Genomic DNA, 19,743 nt, shown 5'->3' on the forward strand with positions numbered 1-19,743 from the left:
GAGCTGTATTTGTTTCTGAGAGAAAAATAAGCTAATCCATATCAAAGAAGATTACTGTCTTTTGCTTAGGGCCATGGTTAGCATTCTTTGCCTCTGTTTTAAACCAAGAACAGGATTATATGAAAATGATTCTATTAAAATTGCAGAAAACTGGTTATGAATTGGAGAGTCAAGCCATTCCTAATTTTAACAAGTTTAAATTCCATAACAAATACCTTCACTCACCTATAAAAGTAAAGTTCATACATGTACATTTTTACAGATCACAAACACAATTGGAGTTTTTTGATATTTTTATAAAATTTGAAAAGATATACCACAAATTACACACACTGAATGCTAAATATATGCACACATTTCATTCAATGAAAAAGAAGTGAAAGTAAATATTCAAAGTCTATTACTTGTATATACAGTTTCAATCCAAATTTACATTTGCATCATTTTCATGGACAGAAAGAGGCATAGATCAAACATAGCTCTGAGATGTATGACTAGTACATTGAAAAGATGCTATTTAAAATATTCATTTGCATCAATTCCTATTATGCTAGTTCCTATTTTCATTTGAAAATAGGTTACTTCTACAAGGTTCAATTGTGTATTGAAATTACTCTAACTACTAGGAAGGCCACTGCTATATACTCATTTACAAGTGCATGTGTGTTCATAATTGTTCTATTCAGATTCACAAGGTAACATGACTGAAAATTTTAATGGACTTGAAGTTATATCAACTTCTAAAATCCACTACAAGTTTAAAAATAATTCTTTGGATATTGAGTCGTTTAGGACACCTCCCAGTATTAAGGCATCAATGTTAGACATTACTTCTAGTTATAAAGTTAACTGAAGGCTGTTTGGCAGTTAACAAGTAAAGCAAAAATGAACTCATTCCTATCTTCCCATGTACCTTAGAAAGAAGTCATTTCCTCAGTTATACTAAATCTTCTAAATCAAAATAAATGAAGTTAATAAGTAATTATGGGTGATAAAACTCGTGATTTTACTCATGTTCCAACACTAGAAATGAATGTTTATTTGAACTGTTTACATTTAATAAAACTAATGTCTTGACTGGTTTGTTGAAATCTCATTTAGTCTCATATCTAGCAGAATTTTAAGTTATAACTTCATTCACATACATTCTAAAATATAAAAACAAATTTAGAATAACTGCTTTAATTTTTAAATTTGTCTCACAAGTAAAACTAAATATTTGAGTTGAAATTAAAATAAAATCTAAAAAGAAATCGATCTGCTATACCTCCTGTAGCACACTTTATAACCATGAAATAGAGAGAAATGAAAAAACAAGAACCTCTATGAAACTGAGGATGATTTGAATGTTATTTGCTATTTTATGAACCTGCAAAATCTGCAGATATTTAGTGAATTTAGGACAGTATATATATCAACACACCCACTTTACCCTTCTACTTTACTTTTGCTCACATTCATATAAAAACAAGCATTGAACACTTCCTTAAAACTAAACCAGCTGATGTCCACTTAGAGAACCCCACACCTAACAAAACACTAACTATGGAGATCCTGAAATAAAAAATAGAAAGCAAAATAATTAAACAGAATCCAGAAGCGCACACAGTTCCTTACAGGTTCACATCCTTAAATTTGCTTTTACTTTTTACAAAAAAAGCAAATATTTTTATAATTATATATGTAAGAAGGAGCCTACAAACTTAGATCCTTTCTGTAATTTAAAAAAATATACATTCTCTTTTTGGCTTTGATACATACAATTAATAATTCATAATGGGGAACTTAGGTGAAGAAAGCTCAATAAGTAACAAGGATATATTGTATCTTCTTTAAGAAGTATGAGCTAAAATGTAAGGCATCCCCAAAATATTTTTTGCATATAGTACAGGAATGCCATTTTTGTAAACAATAACTCAAGGAAAGCAATACTGAAACCATAGACATTTTCCTAGAAACCCTTTGATGATCTCAGAACCAGCCACCCCCAACCATGGGAAACATTAACTTTCTTGTGAAAGAAAATGCAATCCTTTGTCTTCCCATACATTTGTTTTTAATCAAGCATTCGAGCAGTTCCCCTTGAAAATTTCTGAACTAAAATATTGATGTAAAAGTTGACCTCAAGAGCACTAACTTGTCTTAAGTCTATTTTTTAGATATGTCACCTTCTGTTGATTTTGTGGCAAGGCTGTTCTGGCCTAACTTGTCAATTGATTCCTGCGCAGTATCCCCATCGTAAAAGTTTACTGGGATCTGAAATTGATTGTCAGCTGTGGTTTCAGCAGCAATTAGAGTCTTAGAAGAGGATGTAGACTGATGTCTATGACAACCACTCTCCTCACCTACTGAAGCTGAAGGTCTTTTTCTCCCAGTTATTTCACTAAGAGGAGGCTGAAAACATTAAATTTAACCAGTTTAGTATTTTTTCTACAAGTATGGATATTACTACTTTTACTTTCGTAGTGGAAGATCCAACTAGAATGACATGTTTAAAAGGTAGGAAGACTAACCCACTAAAACAGTGCTATTGTTATGAAAAATCTATAACAATTATAAACTCAGTGTTCTAGTTTTTAATTTATTTTTTTTTTAATAGACAACATCCATGCCCCCAAAGATTATATAGTCTAATTGAATTTCAAGATAGGTATTTGACTCCGTCCTGGCATTAAAAAAAAAAATAGTCAAGCATGAAAAGAATAACCCACAACAAAATATGTGGTAACACTTAAGAGAAACATGAATTAAACAAAACTGTCACACACTAATGCTCTGGTGGTACATAAGGTCCCCACGCTGTGCACTGAGCACAACCACCTACCCCAAAGTCACTTAGTTGGGAGGCGCCTAAAGGAACATTAATTGGCTACTCAACATCACAGTCAATGCCCAGCCGTTTATGGAAAATTAACATTACATGAAAGAGCACAGTTTTCCTTTATACCAGGAGACAGACTCATAAACAGCAATTAAAGTCAGCAGACAGTAAATAGTAAGTGTGATGGCTATCAGTGCAGTTCAGTAACAACTGCTCACTGGACATTATTGACTTGCTGCATTCTTATAACTAGCTGTTGAGAGATTACCTACACTAAGAGCACTAATTACAGGTACACGGTCAGGTAATTAAAAACAAAGATGTCCTTACTTATTAGCTTAAGTTTATAGAAATTGACGATTTTCTAAATCTATTTTTCCCATTAGTTCTATTTCATGTTGGCATTTCACTCATCCTAGACAGTAAAAATGGATTAATCCATTTCAATTTTGTTTAGTTTCACATTCTGGCTTCTTGTACCATGCTGCAAACATTACAAATTAACAAATCTAAACAAAAGTATTTTATTTAAATGTTGTTTAAAAAACAAACACACACGAAAACATATCAGTTCTCAGGATTTGCAGAATCTTGGTTTTACAAAACCTAAATTAACCTAACAGTGTTCCTTTAGCAATAGTACACTGAATGCTTTGTTAACAGAGCTTACAAACTTACATCAACTCTGAAGTCCTCCAGTCTCTTAAAGTTACAAAGGTACTCCTGCAGTTTGGGGTCAATGGGTAGAGTTTTTGATTGAGAGTATTTCAGATAAGCCCAAAACTTTTCTAATCCATAAAGCTGACCTAATAGCAGAAAAGGTCATTGACAGTTTAACAAGTTACAAAAAAGGAGTATTAAGTACCTAACTGTAAATAGGTAATTTCTCACAATTCCCCCTATCTTTAGAGAGCCTTAAGAAATAAGAATTACCAGATTCATAGTCTTTTTTTGTTTCTTCTTGGAAATCCTTGAAGATCTCTTGTCTGAATTTTTTTTCCAAACCATAGCTGTAAAATCTAAACAAGCATTCCAATCCATACCTGCAAACAGAGAATAATGATTTAAGTGCATATTACACTTCCTCAAGGGATGTAAATGTTCTGTCCTCCCTCTTTGCACTTGAGTAAAAAAAAATACCATGGTTTAACTTTCTTCCCTCCATCCATTTTTACTTACTTCTAAATTTCTTTCAGTGTTTTAAGTATTCAAGGATTCAAATAAAAGAACGGCTCTTATAAAAACATACTACTGACAATGCGTCTCAGATGGTCCCGCAGCTCCCACAATTGTGTGCGCATCCCAGTGGAAGACAGGTTGATGCTTTGTTTTCCTGTAGATTGATATTTTTAACTTTGCACTGAGGAAACGTGCAGAATACTTTAAAGATGCCAAGAGCTCATTGACTTCACTCTCTACACATTTTCCTCCACTTTGAACCAAGTGCTCTGTGGAATAATCCCCACTTCCAACATGTCAATCACTTGAATCCTTGTGTTTCTGTAGATGCTAAGCAAGGACTTCAGATTTTCTTTATTCCTTGATTACTTGGAGACATTCTCAACAAGATTTTGCACTCAAACCTGCCATGTCATACTCCCTTGAAACACAGTGTAATTGTTTGTTCAACTTCAACAATATGCTTGTCACTGGTACAAGACAAATAGTCTCTGCCTTCTTGCTTAAGTCTAAAAAATTAAGACAGTGTGTTAAATAAGTTCCTTGAAACCAATGAACTGCCATTTTGTACATCTTTGCTTCTCCCAAATCCAGATAAATCTATCTAAACTCCAGGTCCCAGTTTTGAGTAAGTTATACCAGAGAAATATTATTGTAATAGTCTTCTGTTTTTCTAGTAGTCTGATCAGTGAATAAACAAGTTTTCCTCTTTTTCTGACTCCCTATATAGCTGTGGGCAAGTTATTATATATCTGTATGTATTTTAAATAAAGTCTATCTTAAGTAGAAATTACGAACCAGATCCAGAAGTCACTTGGTGAAACTCTAGGTCCATGTTATGCAGGAGGTCAGACTAGATGATCCAAATAGTTCTCTCTGGCCTTAAAAATCTATGAGTCTAAGCAGCAGCAGCAGCAGCAGCAGCAGCAGCAGCAGCAGCAGCATCTCTACCTCATATTCCTCACAGTCAGTAAAATGAGTAATACTTACTCTGCCTACCTTATTATGAAGATTAGTGTTGATGTAACACTTTCCAATTACAATTATTATATACTACATTAAAGGATTTGGAAGAAGCTCTATCATGTGCAGCGGAAAAAAAATCTTTCATGGATAAATCACAACTAGCATGATCAGATCCTACATTCTACTTTCGTATTATACCAATTTTAAGTGCTGCAAAAAATATGAAGATCGCTGTTTGAACAAATGGATAAAAAGAGCTAGACTATTAAGCTACATGGAAAGAATGAGCCAAGAAACTGTTTATACCACAAAAACTATCATGCAATTGTGCATTCCCTGCAAAGCCAAAACATCCTGTAAGTATACATACCACTAACTCAATAAATTGTCCTAAATATCAAAGTATCTGAACACTTAATTTTATAAAAAACCAAATTGATAGACTATTTTGTCATACTCTCTTCCCTCTCTCCATTTCCAGGAATAGGAGGGATGTGTTTTTCTTCTTCTATTATCTTAATTATGGGAAAGGACAAATAAATGGGTTTTGCATTTTGTTTTGAGGACTTGTAGGGTTTATAGTCATTTTAGACCATTTAAAAGGGAGTGTGGAGAGTTCCATCATCCTTGCAGCTATGTTGGGGCAGAGGGAGGAAGAGAGCACATGCACCAGGCCTTGGTAATTTAAAGCCAGAACCTTAAAACCTGACTGACTGATGAGCAGTTAGTGAAGTGACCAACACACCAGATGGATATGTTCTTGTCAGCTTTGTGTTGCTCAGTAGGCAGGCTGTTGTGTTCTGGAACAACTGCAGTTTTCTCAGCATCTGCAGTTTCATTCCCAGATACAGTGTGATACAGGAAGAGTCTGGACTTCAACGTACAGGTTGCTGTGGCCAACAAATCATAAATCAAGATAAGGTGGAGTGTCCAGGACAACAGTAGGCAGAAGCAGTTCATTCTGGCTATTGCTATTTCGGTAACCAGCATCAGCAAGACTCAGGCTGCATACCAATTTGATGATGGGAAAGCCTCTTGCTGACTGGTAAGGCATAAACTAGTTCCTCAGAACATTTCACTCTCCTCATCATCTATGATACTTGTCCAGTTTTGCTTCAGTCAGCTGTTCTTAATCCAACAGCTGATCTCATTCAGGCTCAGGGACAGCTAAGAAACAGTACTTATAGATTCATAGACTTAAGGTCAGAAGGGACCATTATGATCACTAGTCTGACCTCCTGCATAATGCAGGCCACAGAATCTCACCCACCCACTCCTGTAACAAACCCCTAACCTATGTCTGAGTTACTGAAGTCCTCAAATCGTGGTTTAAAGACCTCAAGGTGCAGAGAATTCTCCGGCAAGTGACCCGTGCCCCATGCTGCAGAGGAAGGCGAAAAACCTCCAGGGCCTCTGCCAAATCTTCCCTAGAGGAAAATTCCTTCTCAACTCCAAATATGGCGATCAGTTAAACCCTGAGCATGTGGGCAAGACTCACCAGCCAGCACCCAGGAAAGAATTCTCTGTAGTAACTCAGATCCCACCTCATCTAACATCCCATCACAGAACACTGGGTCTATTTACCTGCTAATAATCAAAGATCAATTGCCAAAATTAGGCTATCCCATCATATCATCTCCTCCATAAACTTATCAAGCTTAGTCTTGAAGCCAGATATATCTTTTGCCCCCACTACTCCCCTTGGAAGGCTGTTCCAGAACTTCACTCCTCTAATGGTTAGAAACCTTCATCTAATTTCAAGTCTAAACTTCCTAGTGTCCAGTTTATATCCTTTGTTCTTGTGTCCACACTGGTACTAAGCTTAAATAATTCCTCTCCCTCCCTGATATTTATTCCTCTGATATATTTATAAAGAGCAATCATATCTCCCTTCTGCCTTCTTTTGGTTAGGCTAAACAAGCCAAGCTCTTTCAGTCTCCTCTCATAAGACAGGTTTTCCATTCCTCGGATCATCCTAGTAGCCCCTCTGTACATGTTCCAGTTTGAATTCATCCTTCTTAAACATCTTTATTTCATAAGCACAAAGTAGGGCTGGGTGTGTCTCCATACTGCTGGCATTTTAAAATCATAGTCTGTCAGATAAATAGGATTTTGGAGAGCATAGAGCTTTGGGGATTTTCACATATAAACTCTGGATGTGCACTTCCCATTTCCCAACACAATCCTCTGAATTCAGAGAGTGAAGAATAGGAACCATATTATCATTCTAATGCCCTATTATATCTTTGAAAGTGAGCTAGCAACATTCCATACAATATTCTAGGACTGCATGTACCTTCTGTCAAATCTTTTGAAGAACTTGGAAATCACATGAAATTGTGGTGGGTATACATTACATCTAACTCCCCATACATCACAGACACCTGTCACCAAATTTAAGAGCAGAATTTAATTACTTTTGGTGGTGTATCTGATAGCAAAAAGATCCATCATCACTGGATGACCCTTTCAAAGATTTACTTTGCTACCAAACTTCTGCTCACGGTAGCCCATGATTGTGTGATTTACTGGGCAGTATGACTTTTTCCTCTTTTTTAAAATACTGGTCAGATGCACCAGCGAGAGACATTTTTATCTGAGATAAACCATTCCCAAAGACTTGTTGCTTCTTGATATAAAAACAGAAGACAAAATTCTTCAGGGATTTTAACAGTACATTACCACTATGCTACCTGTGAAAACCTGTCCCAATTTATATTTTATCAGAGGAGCAACATTCAGAGAGCAATTTTCAGGCCCAAGAATTGTGTGCGCCATATGACCTCCATCAGTCTGCAAAGGTCTTGGGTCACCAACAGGCCCAGATGAGTATCCCAGAACCTAAACTACGAACGTCCATTTTAACAAAGACAGAATTGATAGTGCAAAGGAAATATCCAGCAAATCATGATCTAGATGGGATCATTACACCAGAAAAATGACACTTTCCAGAGGAGTCCAAATCCTGTCTAGACTGAAATAATGCATTTAGAGTGGCTTTTCTTTTGCTCCTGGAATCCACCTGGAGGGGGGGGGGGGAGGTGTCTACTTTTTCTTGAGCCATGATGATAGCAACAAAGAGGATACCATAGGGAAAAGACTACACAGATATCATCCAAGGGGATGTATTCAACATCAAATGATGACAACAGACAAATTAATGGATTTCATTTGTATGACTTAGATCAGACGTTGGTATTGACGACTCAAAGAGTTTTTGATCAGACTTAACTGTTCCGTCCTCTTCTAAAAACCTCGAGATTCCTATCCCTCTCACTTCAGACTTAGGGTGGAAGAGTGTGAGGTGAATGGCCAGATCTCTAAGGCATTTTTTACTTTGGGCATGTTGGTCCATTAAAGGACTACTGCTGTAGTGAATAATGTGAAAAAAGTGATTACTTTCCACTTGTACCATGACGAAGACCCAAGTTTACCAAGGTTAGGATGTCATTGGTCTACCTAAACTTTAACCTACTGTACACTGAAAGCAGAACATTAAAAAAAAATAGAAAATAATGTAAGTGTAACACAACAGAACATAAATGAGGGTGTGCTTGGGGACAGACCCTTCTATATCCACAGAATGCTCAGATCTATGACCAATGCAGGGGTGTCCCTTAACAGTTTTACTTCTACCCATGATTTTGTGGCTTGCAAGGCATTACAGATGATTTTTAGAGTATGAAATGAAAAGAATTTCATGAAGAAAATTTTGATCTTTTTCAGATTAAGACATCATATGTTTTGAATCACAGCAATGTCAATTCAAAGGTGTTGATGACCACAGGACAATCACTCCGACAAAAGAGAATTCTTCTGTTGTGCAGAGACAGAATAGCAAGTCCTCCATACTTCTGTCAAAGAATATGTGACCAGAAAAAAAAGGAAACATTACTGGGGCTTTTCTACCCTGCGAATTCCCAGTTGCCCATGTCAGCCCCTAGTGCCACTGGCTTCCAATATAACTTATAGAAACCCTTAGGGTACTCTAATTTATACTGGAGTGATCACACCAGCACACAAACAGCTCAGAACTGGGAGGAAACAAAAGTATTAAAACCATACAGTGGCAAATTTATTTATTATGTTGAGAGTGCTCCTGGAGGAGAAGAAATAAATTTTCACCAATTTTAATTAATCAAGGGGTTAAATAATTAGGCTGGCTTATAATTCACACAATATCCAAATCTGAATAAAATTTATTTTGAGTTTCATAGAGTCTAACGATTAATAATTGGGAATTTGACATCATGGTATGTCTAATGTCATCTATAGCAGCATTACTATTTGATTGTTTACACTTTTCAAATTTGCTAAAACAGTGTTTGTTATTAGTCTTCAAGTTTCTCTAATTTTGAAAATGCTACAAAGAGTTCAAGTTCTTTAAAGTTATTCTGAACACAAGGACCCCCATTTCTTAAAATGAAAGGTAGAAAGAAACCCAAATTAGTCAAAACTCACAGGATAAATGTAATACCTGTAGTGTTCTTTTGCATCATCTAGAGCAAGTTGTCTGAATTCCTCATACATTTTCTTGTTGAAGTGATCTCTGAGAAAAAAGGACCAGAAACGAAAGAGTGTGTTCATTTCCTGGGATTGGCCAATTCCCAACCGTTTTCTCTCTAGAGGAAAAAAAAAAAATACAAATCAATGACAAAACAGCTCGTTTTAACTATATAAAGACACTATCTCAAATATAAACTGTTGGAAAAAAATCTATTAATTGAATATACAATAAAAGTTCAGATGGTGTAAATATAAACTCTCCTCAAAAAGCAGTTCAAAACAATTCTAGTTATTAAGGCAATTTGAATTAAGTTTCTAAATTCACCTAAATCAGTTAGATATTACTTGTCAAGCTGATATTTATAAGATCAGTTGTTCAAAATAGTCACTTAAAAAAAATAAGCAAACTCAAAGCTTAATCAATTTTTTACAAAAATTTAACCACTGACATGAAAATTTCAGTGATACAGCAAAGAACTGATGTATAAATGTTTTTTTCCCCTAAAACAACACTGAATTTAAAAAAAAACCAAACAACGGTATATAAATTGCCCCAAATTACTTTCTTTTACAACATATAAGTGCTTACATGATAAAAGTTACACAGAAAATAAACACGCTCACAAAATCCAAAGATAATTTGGAATGCCTTTCCAAGCAAAGTTAAAGTGAGCACTAAATAATCATATAGACATTTTTCTTAAGAATATTTGGTTTACTATATAAAAAGGCAAAGGAAAAATAGCATCATATAATATCTGATTATTGCTAAGTAAAATTTCTGAGAACATGTTTGGCATCTTACCAACTAGGCACCTTCGACGATATTTGTGGTACACTTGTTGTGTAAAGCCATTTTCCTTTAAAAGTTCATGAGAAGGATGCTGGAACTTGGGAAGTGAGTGAGGGGTACACCCATAACTTCCTGCTTTTGGAGCACCTTCTGAAGGCGAAGCATTTGAACTGCTGTTGAAACAAAAAATGTTTGTAAACAACGAGGAGTACTTATGGCACCTTAGAGACTAACAAATTTATCTGGGAATAAGCTTTTGTTGGCTAAAACCCACTTCATCAGATGCATGGAGTGGAAAATACAGTAGGAAGATATATATAACAGTACATGAAAAGATGGGAGCTGCCATACCAAGTGCAGGGGGGAGGTCAAGACAATTAAATTGAAGTGGGCTATTATCAACAGGACGAAAAAAATCACTTTTGTAGTGGTAATCAGAGTGGCTCATTTCAAACAGTTGACAAGAAGGTGTGGGGGGAAATTAGCACAGGGAAATTAGTTTTTAGTTCTTGTAGTGATCCATCCACTCCCAGTCTTTATTCAGGCCTAATTTGATGGTGTCCAGTTTATAAATTAATTCCAGTTCTGCAATTTCTTGTTGGAGTCTGTTTTTGAAGTTTCTTTGTTGAAGAACTACTACTTTTAAGTCTGTTATTGAATGTCCAGGGAGACTGAAGTGATCCCCAACTGCTTTTTGAATGTTATAATTCTTGATGTCTGACTTGTGTCCATTTATTCATTTGCATAGAGACTGTCCAGTTTGGCCAATGTACACGGCAGAGGGGCACTGCTGGCACATGATGGCAAATACCACATTGGTAGATATGCACGTGAATGGGCCCCTGATGGTGTGGCTGATGTGGTTAGTTCCTATGATGGTGTCCCTTGAGTAGATGATATGTGGACAGAGTTTGCAACGGGGTTTGTTGCAGGGATAGGTGCCTGGGTTAGTGTTTTTGCTGTGTTGTGAGTTGCTGGTGAGTACTTGCTTCAAGTTGGGGGGCTGTCTGTAAGCAAGGACTGGCCTGTCTCCCAAAGTCTGTGAGTGAGGGATCGTCCTTCAGGATAGGGTGCAGATCCTTGATGTGCTGAAGAGGTTTTAGTTGGGGGCTGAAAATGATGGCTAATGGCATTCTGTTACTTTCTTTGTTGGGCCTGTCCTGTAGTAGGTGACTTCTGGGTAAACCTTCTGGCTCTCTCAATCTGTTTCTTCACTTCAGCAGATGGCTACTGTTTTAAGTTTTAAGAACGTTTATTAGAGATCCTGTAGGTGTTTGTCTGAGGAATTGGAGCAAATACGGTTGTATCTTAGAGCTTGGCTGTAGACAATGGATCATGTGATGTGGTCTAGATGAAAGCTGGAGGCATGCAGGTAAGTACAGCGGTCACTAGGTTTCCGGTATAGGGTGGTGTATATGTGACCATCGCTTATTTGCACTGTAGTGTCCAGGAAGTGGATCTCTTGTGTGGACTGGTCCAGGATCAGGTTGATGGTGGGGTGGAAATTGTTGAAATCCTGGTGGAATTCCTGAAGGGCCTCTTTCCCATGGGTCCAGATGATAAAGATGTCATCAATGTAGCACAAGTAGAGAGGGGGGTTAGGGGACGAGAGCTGAGGAAGCGTCAACCATAAAAATGGTGGCATACTGTGGGGCCATGTGGATACCCATAGCAGCACTACATTGTCCCCAAATATGAAACAGTTGTGGGTGAGGACAAAGTCACAAAATTCAGCCACAAGATTTGCCGTGACATTATTGGGGATACTGTGTTATTGCACAAACACCACATCTTTTCACGTTTAACATTAAGAAGTTCCAACCATCTTGCATTAACTACCCTGAGAGCTGTTAGAATAGAATAGTTACCAAATGGCTACCATCACATTTTGCATTGGCTCGAAGACATGTGCTCCCATTCACACCAACAAAAAAAGGGATCACCAAACTTTGAGATAAAGTGCACAGGGAGAAATCTAGGATGCCAATGGCACAAAATTAAATACAAATCTATATGCAAAAGCAAGGGAAAGTAGATCAGCAGCCTAGGACAGGGAGGACCAAAGGTTAGGGTTGCCAACTTTCTAATCACAGAAAACTGAACACCCCTACCCTGCTTCTGCGCCTTTTCCAAGGTCCCACCCCCCATTCACTCCATCCTCCCTCCCTCCATCGCTTGCTCTCCCCCACCGTCACTCACTTGCTCATTTTCACCAGGCTGGGTGGGGCAGGCAGTTGGGATGCAGGGTTTGGAGTGCAGGAGGGGCTCTGGGCTGGAGCTGAGGGATTCAAAGTATGGGAGGGGGCTCTGGGCTGGGGCAAAGGGTTGGGATGTGTGAGGAAGTGAGGGGGTGAGAGTTCTGGGAGGGAGTTTGGGTGCAAGAGGGAGGCTCAGGGTTGGGGTGCAGGCTCCAGGTGGCACTTCCCTCAGACGGCTCCCAGAAGCAGTCACATGTCCCTTAGGCTTCTAGACAGCGGGGTGGCAAGGGGGCTCTGCACTTGCTCACAGGTGCCACCCGTGCCGCTCCCATTGGCTGCTGTTCCTGGCCAATGGGAGCTGCGGAGCCCCCATGTCCACCCCTATGCCTAGGAGCCTAAGGGACATGTCGCCACTTGCGTGAAGCTGGGTAAGGGGCCTACCTGTGCCTCCAGCCCGACTTTTAGCTGTCTGGTCAGCAGTGCTAACCAGAGCCGCCAGGGTCCCTTTTTGACTGGGTGTTCTGGTTGAAAACTGCACACCTGGCAACCCTATCATGGGTCAATTGCGAAAGAAGTGGAGGGAGCTAGATGCCGAAGCAGAGATGGCAGAGTGGGCCAAGAGGAAACCATTGACCACCTCCAGAGCTTACTGGGTCACCTAAAAAGATAGCAACAAGAGCTAGAGAATATAAGTACCTCCTAGCAGAAGACTGATTAGTTGATAGAACTGAATGAGAATTAATCCAGTTACAGTGTAGGCAGAGAGTGGGAAACAGCAGTGCTTAATGCTGAAGCAGAACTTTAGCCAGGCTTCAGGCAGACAAGGCCGCTAAGAAACAGAGCCTGTGGCAAAGCCGTGAGTTCAAGGAGGTACAATGAGCATCCAGACAGAGCCTTGAACTCAATGGGATACAGTGGAGACCCAGACAGTACATCAGCAGCAGGCCAGAACACGTGAGAGGCCAAGGGTGCAAACAGTGGTCCTCTGGGGAAAGGGAAATAGGATACCTGTTTTATGGTTCCCATTGTGATGACGGGAGATCAGAATTACTGGCGGCCACAGAATGAGAGCTACATGTAGTTCAGTGAGGGCACGTTTACACTAGAGTGCAGCAGTGGTGCAGCTACACTGATGCAGCTGCACTACTGTAGCACATCTGGTGAAAACATGCTATGCTGACGGGAGAGTGTTCTCCCGTCAGAGTAATTACTCCATCTCCGCAAGAGCACAGACGCTGTGTCTATGCAAGAGCATTTCCCACCAACATAGCACCAATGTGGACAGCACTTAGGTCGATGTAACTTACGTTGTTCAGGGGAATGTCTTTTTCACACCCCTGAGCACATAAATTACATCAACTTAAGTGGTAGTGTAGCCCAGCCCTGAGAGAAAGAGCCCTGACTGTGGAAGATCAGGACACTTGCAAGGAAAGAGGTCACCTGATCTTGATAGTCAGTGAGCCTGAGGGAGAATTAGAGATTGCATGCAGAGACTTACAAACCTGGAGAAGATGATGAGGGTCTATATAGACTGATTGGTCTTGAAGATATGAATTATAATACTGGTATTAAAGACTGTGCAGAACTTGGGGAACTCAGGTATGTATGAATGAGTTTATATGGAATCTTTTTTGTTTTGGGTTAGGGGTGAGAGCAGTCCAGATGTGGCCTCACAGCTCAGGGAAAAATTCTGCCTGTGAAAGAGGCAGGTTTTTCCTGAAAAAGGGGCAGAGGTATGTCACAGGATAGCTGGCCCTAAAACTGAAGTAGGTTTAGCTCCCCTGTGCCCAAACAGGTGCTTCCTGTTGGCCCAATTAAGGGGGCAGTGCTGCACCTGGGGCTAACAGCTGATGTGTCTCCTTGTATTCTCTCTTCACTGTTTCCCTGCTATTCTTTTGTATTTCTCACTTTTCTTTCCCCAATCTCCTTTTCCTTTCTTGCTGTATTCCTTCTGTCCGTCAGTCCTCTTCATTTGTAAATATGTTTTGCATATTCACATACTTCTCACCAATAAACTGTTCCACTGGCTCTATGCACTGAATAAACCACAGCAAATTATTCCATGATAAAAATTACTACCTCACAGAAGATGTTCTTGGCCTGTGATCTCTGGAATCCATTACCCAACCAACATGGCATTCTAGAGGAGGGTTTGTACTATGTCGTGTTTTTCTTTTTCTTGGAATCTAAGAAAACAAATGCAACATTGCAAAGTATTTCACTGATGTAACTGCAGTCACTTTCTGAAAACTAGAAAATCACAAGAGATCAGGTAAGCTGCTATTTCCCCCAAACTACAGCTCAAGGTTTCATGTTGCGTATAACACATCGTGAAGTCATATGAAGTCATAAAACTCCAGCATCATAACCCAAGAACCAGTTTTAAACAGAAATTCAATGTCTTTGGATATTTTGCCTTTTCATTATGGAATTTCTAATGATATTTACCCAACTCAAAGATGCCATTTCTCAGAACCGGAGAAAACATCAGTAAGGTAAGTTGTTTAAAACAGTATAAGCCACCCTCTACCCCCGTTACAGAAAGATGTGACGATAACTAACAGTACTGTTGCATGATGTTAATAAAAAAGTTTAACCTGATGAAACTTTACGCACAAGGTTTTTCTGTTTACCTTTACATCAATGGATCTTGTTTCTTTAACAACAGGATAGAATCTTGGTGTTTTGTTGGGATCTTGCAACCTTGGGGTACGAGGTGTTTTGGGTGTTCTGGCAGGATGAACTCTTGGAGATTCTGGGACTGCTGTTGGCAGTGAACGAGCCATTGTTGTTGGAGGTACTTCTACAACACCAAACAATTTACAAGCTAGCTCATCTGTTAAATCTGTAAATAGATAAAGAGACTAAGATTGCTACATACATGTATACAGAAGTATTTCATTTTCAGTTGATATTTAATGGACAGACACAGAATATCTTTGAAATTCATTTGTATTCTGCTTAAAAATTTCTACATTAATTAACAAAGGACAAAGTGTGAGTTTATTGATGCAGTTAATTTAGATTGAGGTTAAGCAATATGAACTCAATTTATGTAGTTTGGATTTTAAAAGCTCCTATTAATCAAGACATACAAAACTCACAGGAAAAAAGACAGTTACCTTTTCAGTTACTGGAATTCTTTGAGATGTGTTGCTCATGTCTATTCCACAATAGGTGCGCGTGCTCACCACATGAAACACTGCCGGAAGTTTTAACCCTAGCGACCCCTGGAGTGGCACCTCCATGGCACAGCATAAGGGATTCTGCACGCTCCCCACACCCTCAGTTCCTTCTTGCCAGATAACTCTGATAGAGGGGAAGGAGGGCAGGATGTGGAATAGACATGAGTAACACATCTCGAAGAACACCAGTTACAGAGAAGGTAACTGTCTTCTTCGAGTGATTGCTCATGTGTATTCCACATAGGTGATTCCAAGCTATATCTGTTGGAGGTGGGAAGGAGTTCACAAACTCTCAGGATGGAGAATGGCCCTGCCGAACCCGCCGTCCTCCCTGGTCTGAGACACAATCGCATAATGCGAGTTGAATATGTGAACTGAAGACCACGTGACAGCCCTACAAATGTCCTGAATGAGGCCACGGGCCAAAAAGGCAGCCGACGAGGCCTGCGCCCTAGTTGAGTGCGCCTTCACAATTGGTGGTGCAGGGATTCCCACCAGGTCATAACAGGTACGGATGCATGAGATGATCCGGTTGAAGAGCTGCGGAGTGGAGATTGGCTGACCTTTCGTGCGCTCGGCCAAGGCGATGAACAGTTGAAAGGACTTTCTGAACAGCTTAGTCCGCTCCATGTAAAAAGCCAGAGCCCATCTCACAACTAGCATGTGGAGGAGGCATTCCTCACTGGACGCATGGGGCTTGGGGCAGAGGACTGGCAGAAAAATGTCCTGACTCATGTGATAAGCAGAGACCACCTCTGGGAGGAAAGAAGGGTGCGGGTGGAGCTGGACCTTATTTTTATGAAACACTGCGTACGGGGGCTTGGAACTCAGGGCCCTGAGTTCCAAGACCTGCCTAGCCAACGTGATCCCAACCAGGAAGGCCACCTTCCAGGAACATGTGGTTAGCAGCTCAACTGGGGGCCCCATGAGACAGGCCAATACCAGGTTTAGGTCCCACTGTGGAACTGGGGGCCTAACATAGGAAGAAAAGATCCAACCCCTTAAGGAACTGGCCAATCATAGCATGGGAGAATACCGTGTGGTCCTGCACAAGTGGATGGAATGCTGATATGGCTGCCAGGTGCACCCTGACTGATGAGGGCGCCAGGCCCTGGGCTCTAAAATGAAGGAAGTAGTCCAGAATAAGCTGGATCAGGGTGGACACCGGGGAAATATCCCGCTCGTCCTCCCATCTGGAAAACCAAGACCACTTTGCCAAGCAGGCTAGCACGTGGAGGGCTGCCTGCTTTCTAGGGGGATGTGCTGAACCCTTCTGAGCATGTCTTTTCCTCCCTACCTAACCATTGAGCAGCCACGCTATGAGGTGGAGTGCCGCTAGCTTGGGGTGGGCGAGGCAGCCCTGTTCCTGGGAGAGCAGGTCCGGGCAGGATGGCAATGGCCATGGCGGGGCGACTGCCAGGCCCATGAGGGTCCTGTACCAATGCTGCCTGAGCAATGCCGGGGCAATCAGAAGGACCCGGGCCTTCTCCATCTTTCTTATTTCCAGGACCTTGCCAATCAGCAGGAACGGGGGAAAGGCCTCGAGAAACTGGCTTACCAGGACAGTAGGAAGGCATCAGAGATAGCACCCCATCCCAGACCCCTTCCCCCCAGAGCAGAACCAGGGACAGCAATGGTTCTGCCGAGTCATGAACAGATCCACCTGGGGAGTCCCTCACACTTGGAAAAGTCTGTGCAGCACCTCTGGGTGGAGAGACCACTCATGCTGAGAGGAGAAGTCCCTGCTCAAGCAATCTGCCTGTGTGTTCCAGGCACCTGGCAGATGGAAGGCCTGTAGGCAGATGTCATGGGCTATACAAAAGTCCCACAGCCTGAGGGCTTCATAGCAGAGGATCAGGCCCCGTCTTGCCTGATGATGTAGAACATCAAGGCCGCGTTGTCCGTGAGGACCCTGACCACCCGGCTCTCCAGGGGCGAGTGGAAGGCCATGCACACCAGCCATACCGCCTTGAGCTCAACATTTATGTGGAGGGTCAGATCCTGAGCCAACCACAGACCTTGCATCTGAACGTTTCTCACATGGGCCCCTCCATCCCAGGTCCGACACGTCGGACACCAGTTCCAGCGATGGGGCCCTGCCCCTGAATGGGACCCCTTGGAACATGTTTCTCGGGGAGGACCACCACCATAGGGAGGTGATCACTGGCTTGGGCACCGTGAGGACTTAGTCCATCCTGTCCCTGGCTTGGGAGAACTCCAAGGCCAACCAGAGCTGGAGGAGCCTCATCCTGACTCTGGCATGACAGACCACATACATGCACGCCGACATGTGACCCAAGAGCTGGATGCACATTCTCTCTGTCACCAGAAACCTTGTGACCATGTCGATGAGCCCCTTCAGAGTCTCGAACCTGTCCAGTGGGAGGGAAGCTCTGGCTGATGAGGCATCCAGGGCCCGCCACAATAAACTTTATGCGTTGTACCAGGACTAACATGAACCTGGTGTTTACCAACAGGACCAAAGTGGTGCACATGGACAGAAGTAACGCTCCATGATCCTGCACCTGGGACCAGGAGCTGCGCTTGATCAACCAGTTGTCCAGATAGGGGAAGATCTGTATCCCCCAGCACCTGAGGTAGGCCGCCACCACCGACATACATTTTGTGAATACCATGGGGAAGATGAACAGGCCAAACGGGAGGACTGTAAATTGTTAGTGTTTCTGCCTCACCGGGAAACGGAGGAAGCATCTGTGCCCCTCGAATATATGAATGTGGAAGTACATGTCCTGCAGATCAAGGGTGGCGTACCAGTCCCCATGATCCAGGGAGGGGATGATGGAGGCCAGGGAGACCATGCGGAATTTGAGCTTCACAATGTACTGGTTCAGGCCTCACAGGTCCAAGATGGGCCTGAGCCCCGCCCTCTGGCCTTCGTGGTAAGGAAATAGCAGGAGTAATACCCCTTGCCTGTGAACTCCCCAGGAGCCATCCCACCTCCTGCTCGAGCAGAGCCTCATGCGATGGGTCCCCCAGGTGGGACGGGAGTAGGGGGTGGTTGGGCAGGGAGGAAGTAAACTGGAGGTAGTAGCACTAGGAGATGGTGTTGAGGACCCATTGGTCCAAAGTCAGCCGTGACCACTCCTGGAGGAAAGCACACAACCGATTGGAGAAGGGAAGCTTTATTGAGGATGGATCCCTGATGAGAACTGGCAGGGCACCCTCGAGCATCCTGTCAAAACTGCCTTTTCCCAGCTTGCTTGCCCTTGGAGGACCCAAGCTGGGAGGCAGGCCGAAACTGCCTCTGTGAGCGCCTCTTACAGTCCCACGACTTCTTATAAGCGATCTCGTATTTTGAATGGGTTGCCTGAGTGGGAATCTGCTGCGGCTTGAATTTAGGCTTAACTGGAGCCGGAACACAGAAACACAGACTGAACTCATGCTGCCCCAGGAGAGCCAGCTGGTTTGTCACCCATAACTGGAAGCTCGAGGATGAATAAATTTTTCTTCCAAATGAGTCCAGCCTCCTTGAATCTTTAATTTTCAGGGTAGGGGCTAATTGGCCCTGCCATTCCCTGTGGTTGACTGACTCGACCACCAGGGAGTTAGGAGTGTATAAGTATTCATGCCCCTTGGTGGGTACAAAATGCTTGTCTTCTGCTCTCTTAGAGATGGCGGCCAATGAGGCTGGGTTTTGCCACAGGGCATTTGAAATTTTCGCCACCCCTTTGTGGAGAGGCAAGGCCACCCTCCCCAGTGCCAAGGCATATAGTACATTAAACAGGGCATCCAAGGTCTCCTCCGTCTCCTCTGCTTGGAGGTGAAGGCTTGATGCTACCCTTTTTAAGAGTTCTGGATGAGCCCTAAAGTCCTCCTGCGGGACTGAGGGAGGAGGGGCCATAATTGCCTCATCTGGGGAGGGTGAGGAGGCCGGCGCAGTACTTTGTGTGTCCACCAGCACCGGAGGGTCCACCACCTGGTCGTTCTCTGGGCACGGTGCCGAGCATGTACGTCCCACCAACTCCTTCCTTGGAGGTCTGGAGATGGAGGCCGAGGGTCCTTCTGAGGGCTGCATCAGGGGCCTCTATGCCCACTGGTACCATTGGGTCAGCCACAGGGCCTGGTGCCACTGCA

General features: G+C 42.0%; 1 protein-coding gene across 6 annotated transcripts in view; it reads right to left on the reverse strand.

The window, feature by feature from the left end:
• Positions 1-280: 280 nt before the first annotated feature.
• Positions 281-19,743, reverse strand: part of LARP1B (La ribonucleoprotein domain family member 1B) — a 117,612-nt gene continuing 98,149 nt past the window's right edge. For 5 of the 6 annotated variants that reach the window (XM_030564112.1, XM_030564113.1, XM_030564110.1 and 2 more), the window contains 7 exons: positions 15,097-15,308; positions 14,543-14,649; positions 10,278-10,438; positions 9,444-9,588; positions 3,755-3,864; positions 3,500-3,627; positions 281-2,394 (listed from right to left, as the gene is read on the reverse strand). In XM_030564112.1, coding sequence (XP_030419972.1) covers positions 2,149-2,394; positions 3,500-3,627; positions 3,755-3,864; positions 9,444-9,588; positions 10,278-10,438; positions 14,543-14,649; positions 15,097-15,308 — 1,109 coding nt within the window. In that variant the 3' untranslated portion in view covers positions 281-2,148. Of the gene's footprint in view, positions 2,395-3,499; positions 3,628-3,754; positions 3,865-5,826; positions 5,857-9,427; positions 9,589-10,277; positions 10,439-14,542; positions 14,650-15,096; positions 15,309-19,743 lie in introns of those variants that run through there. The other variant, XM_030564115.1, reaches the window with a different exon arrangement.

This window comes from Gopherus evgoodei, chromosome 5, assembly GCF_007399415.2.
Source record: "Gopherus evgoodei ecotype Sinaloan lineage chromosome 5, rGopEvg1_v1.p, whole genome shotgun sequence".
Taxonomy (NCBI): Eukaryota; Metazoa; Chordata; order Testudines; family Testudinidae; genus Gopherus; species Gopherus evgoodei.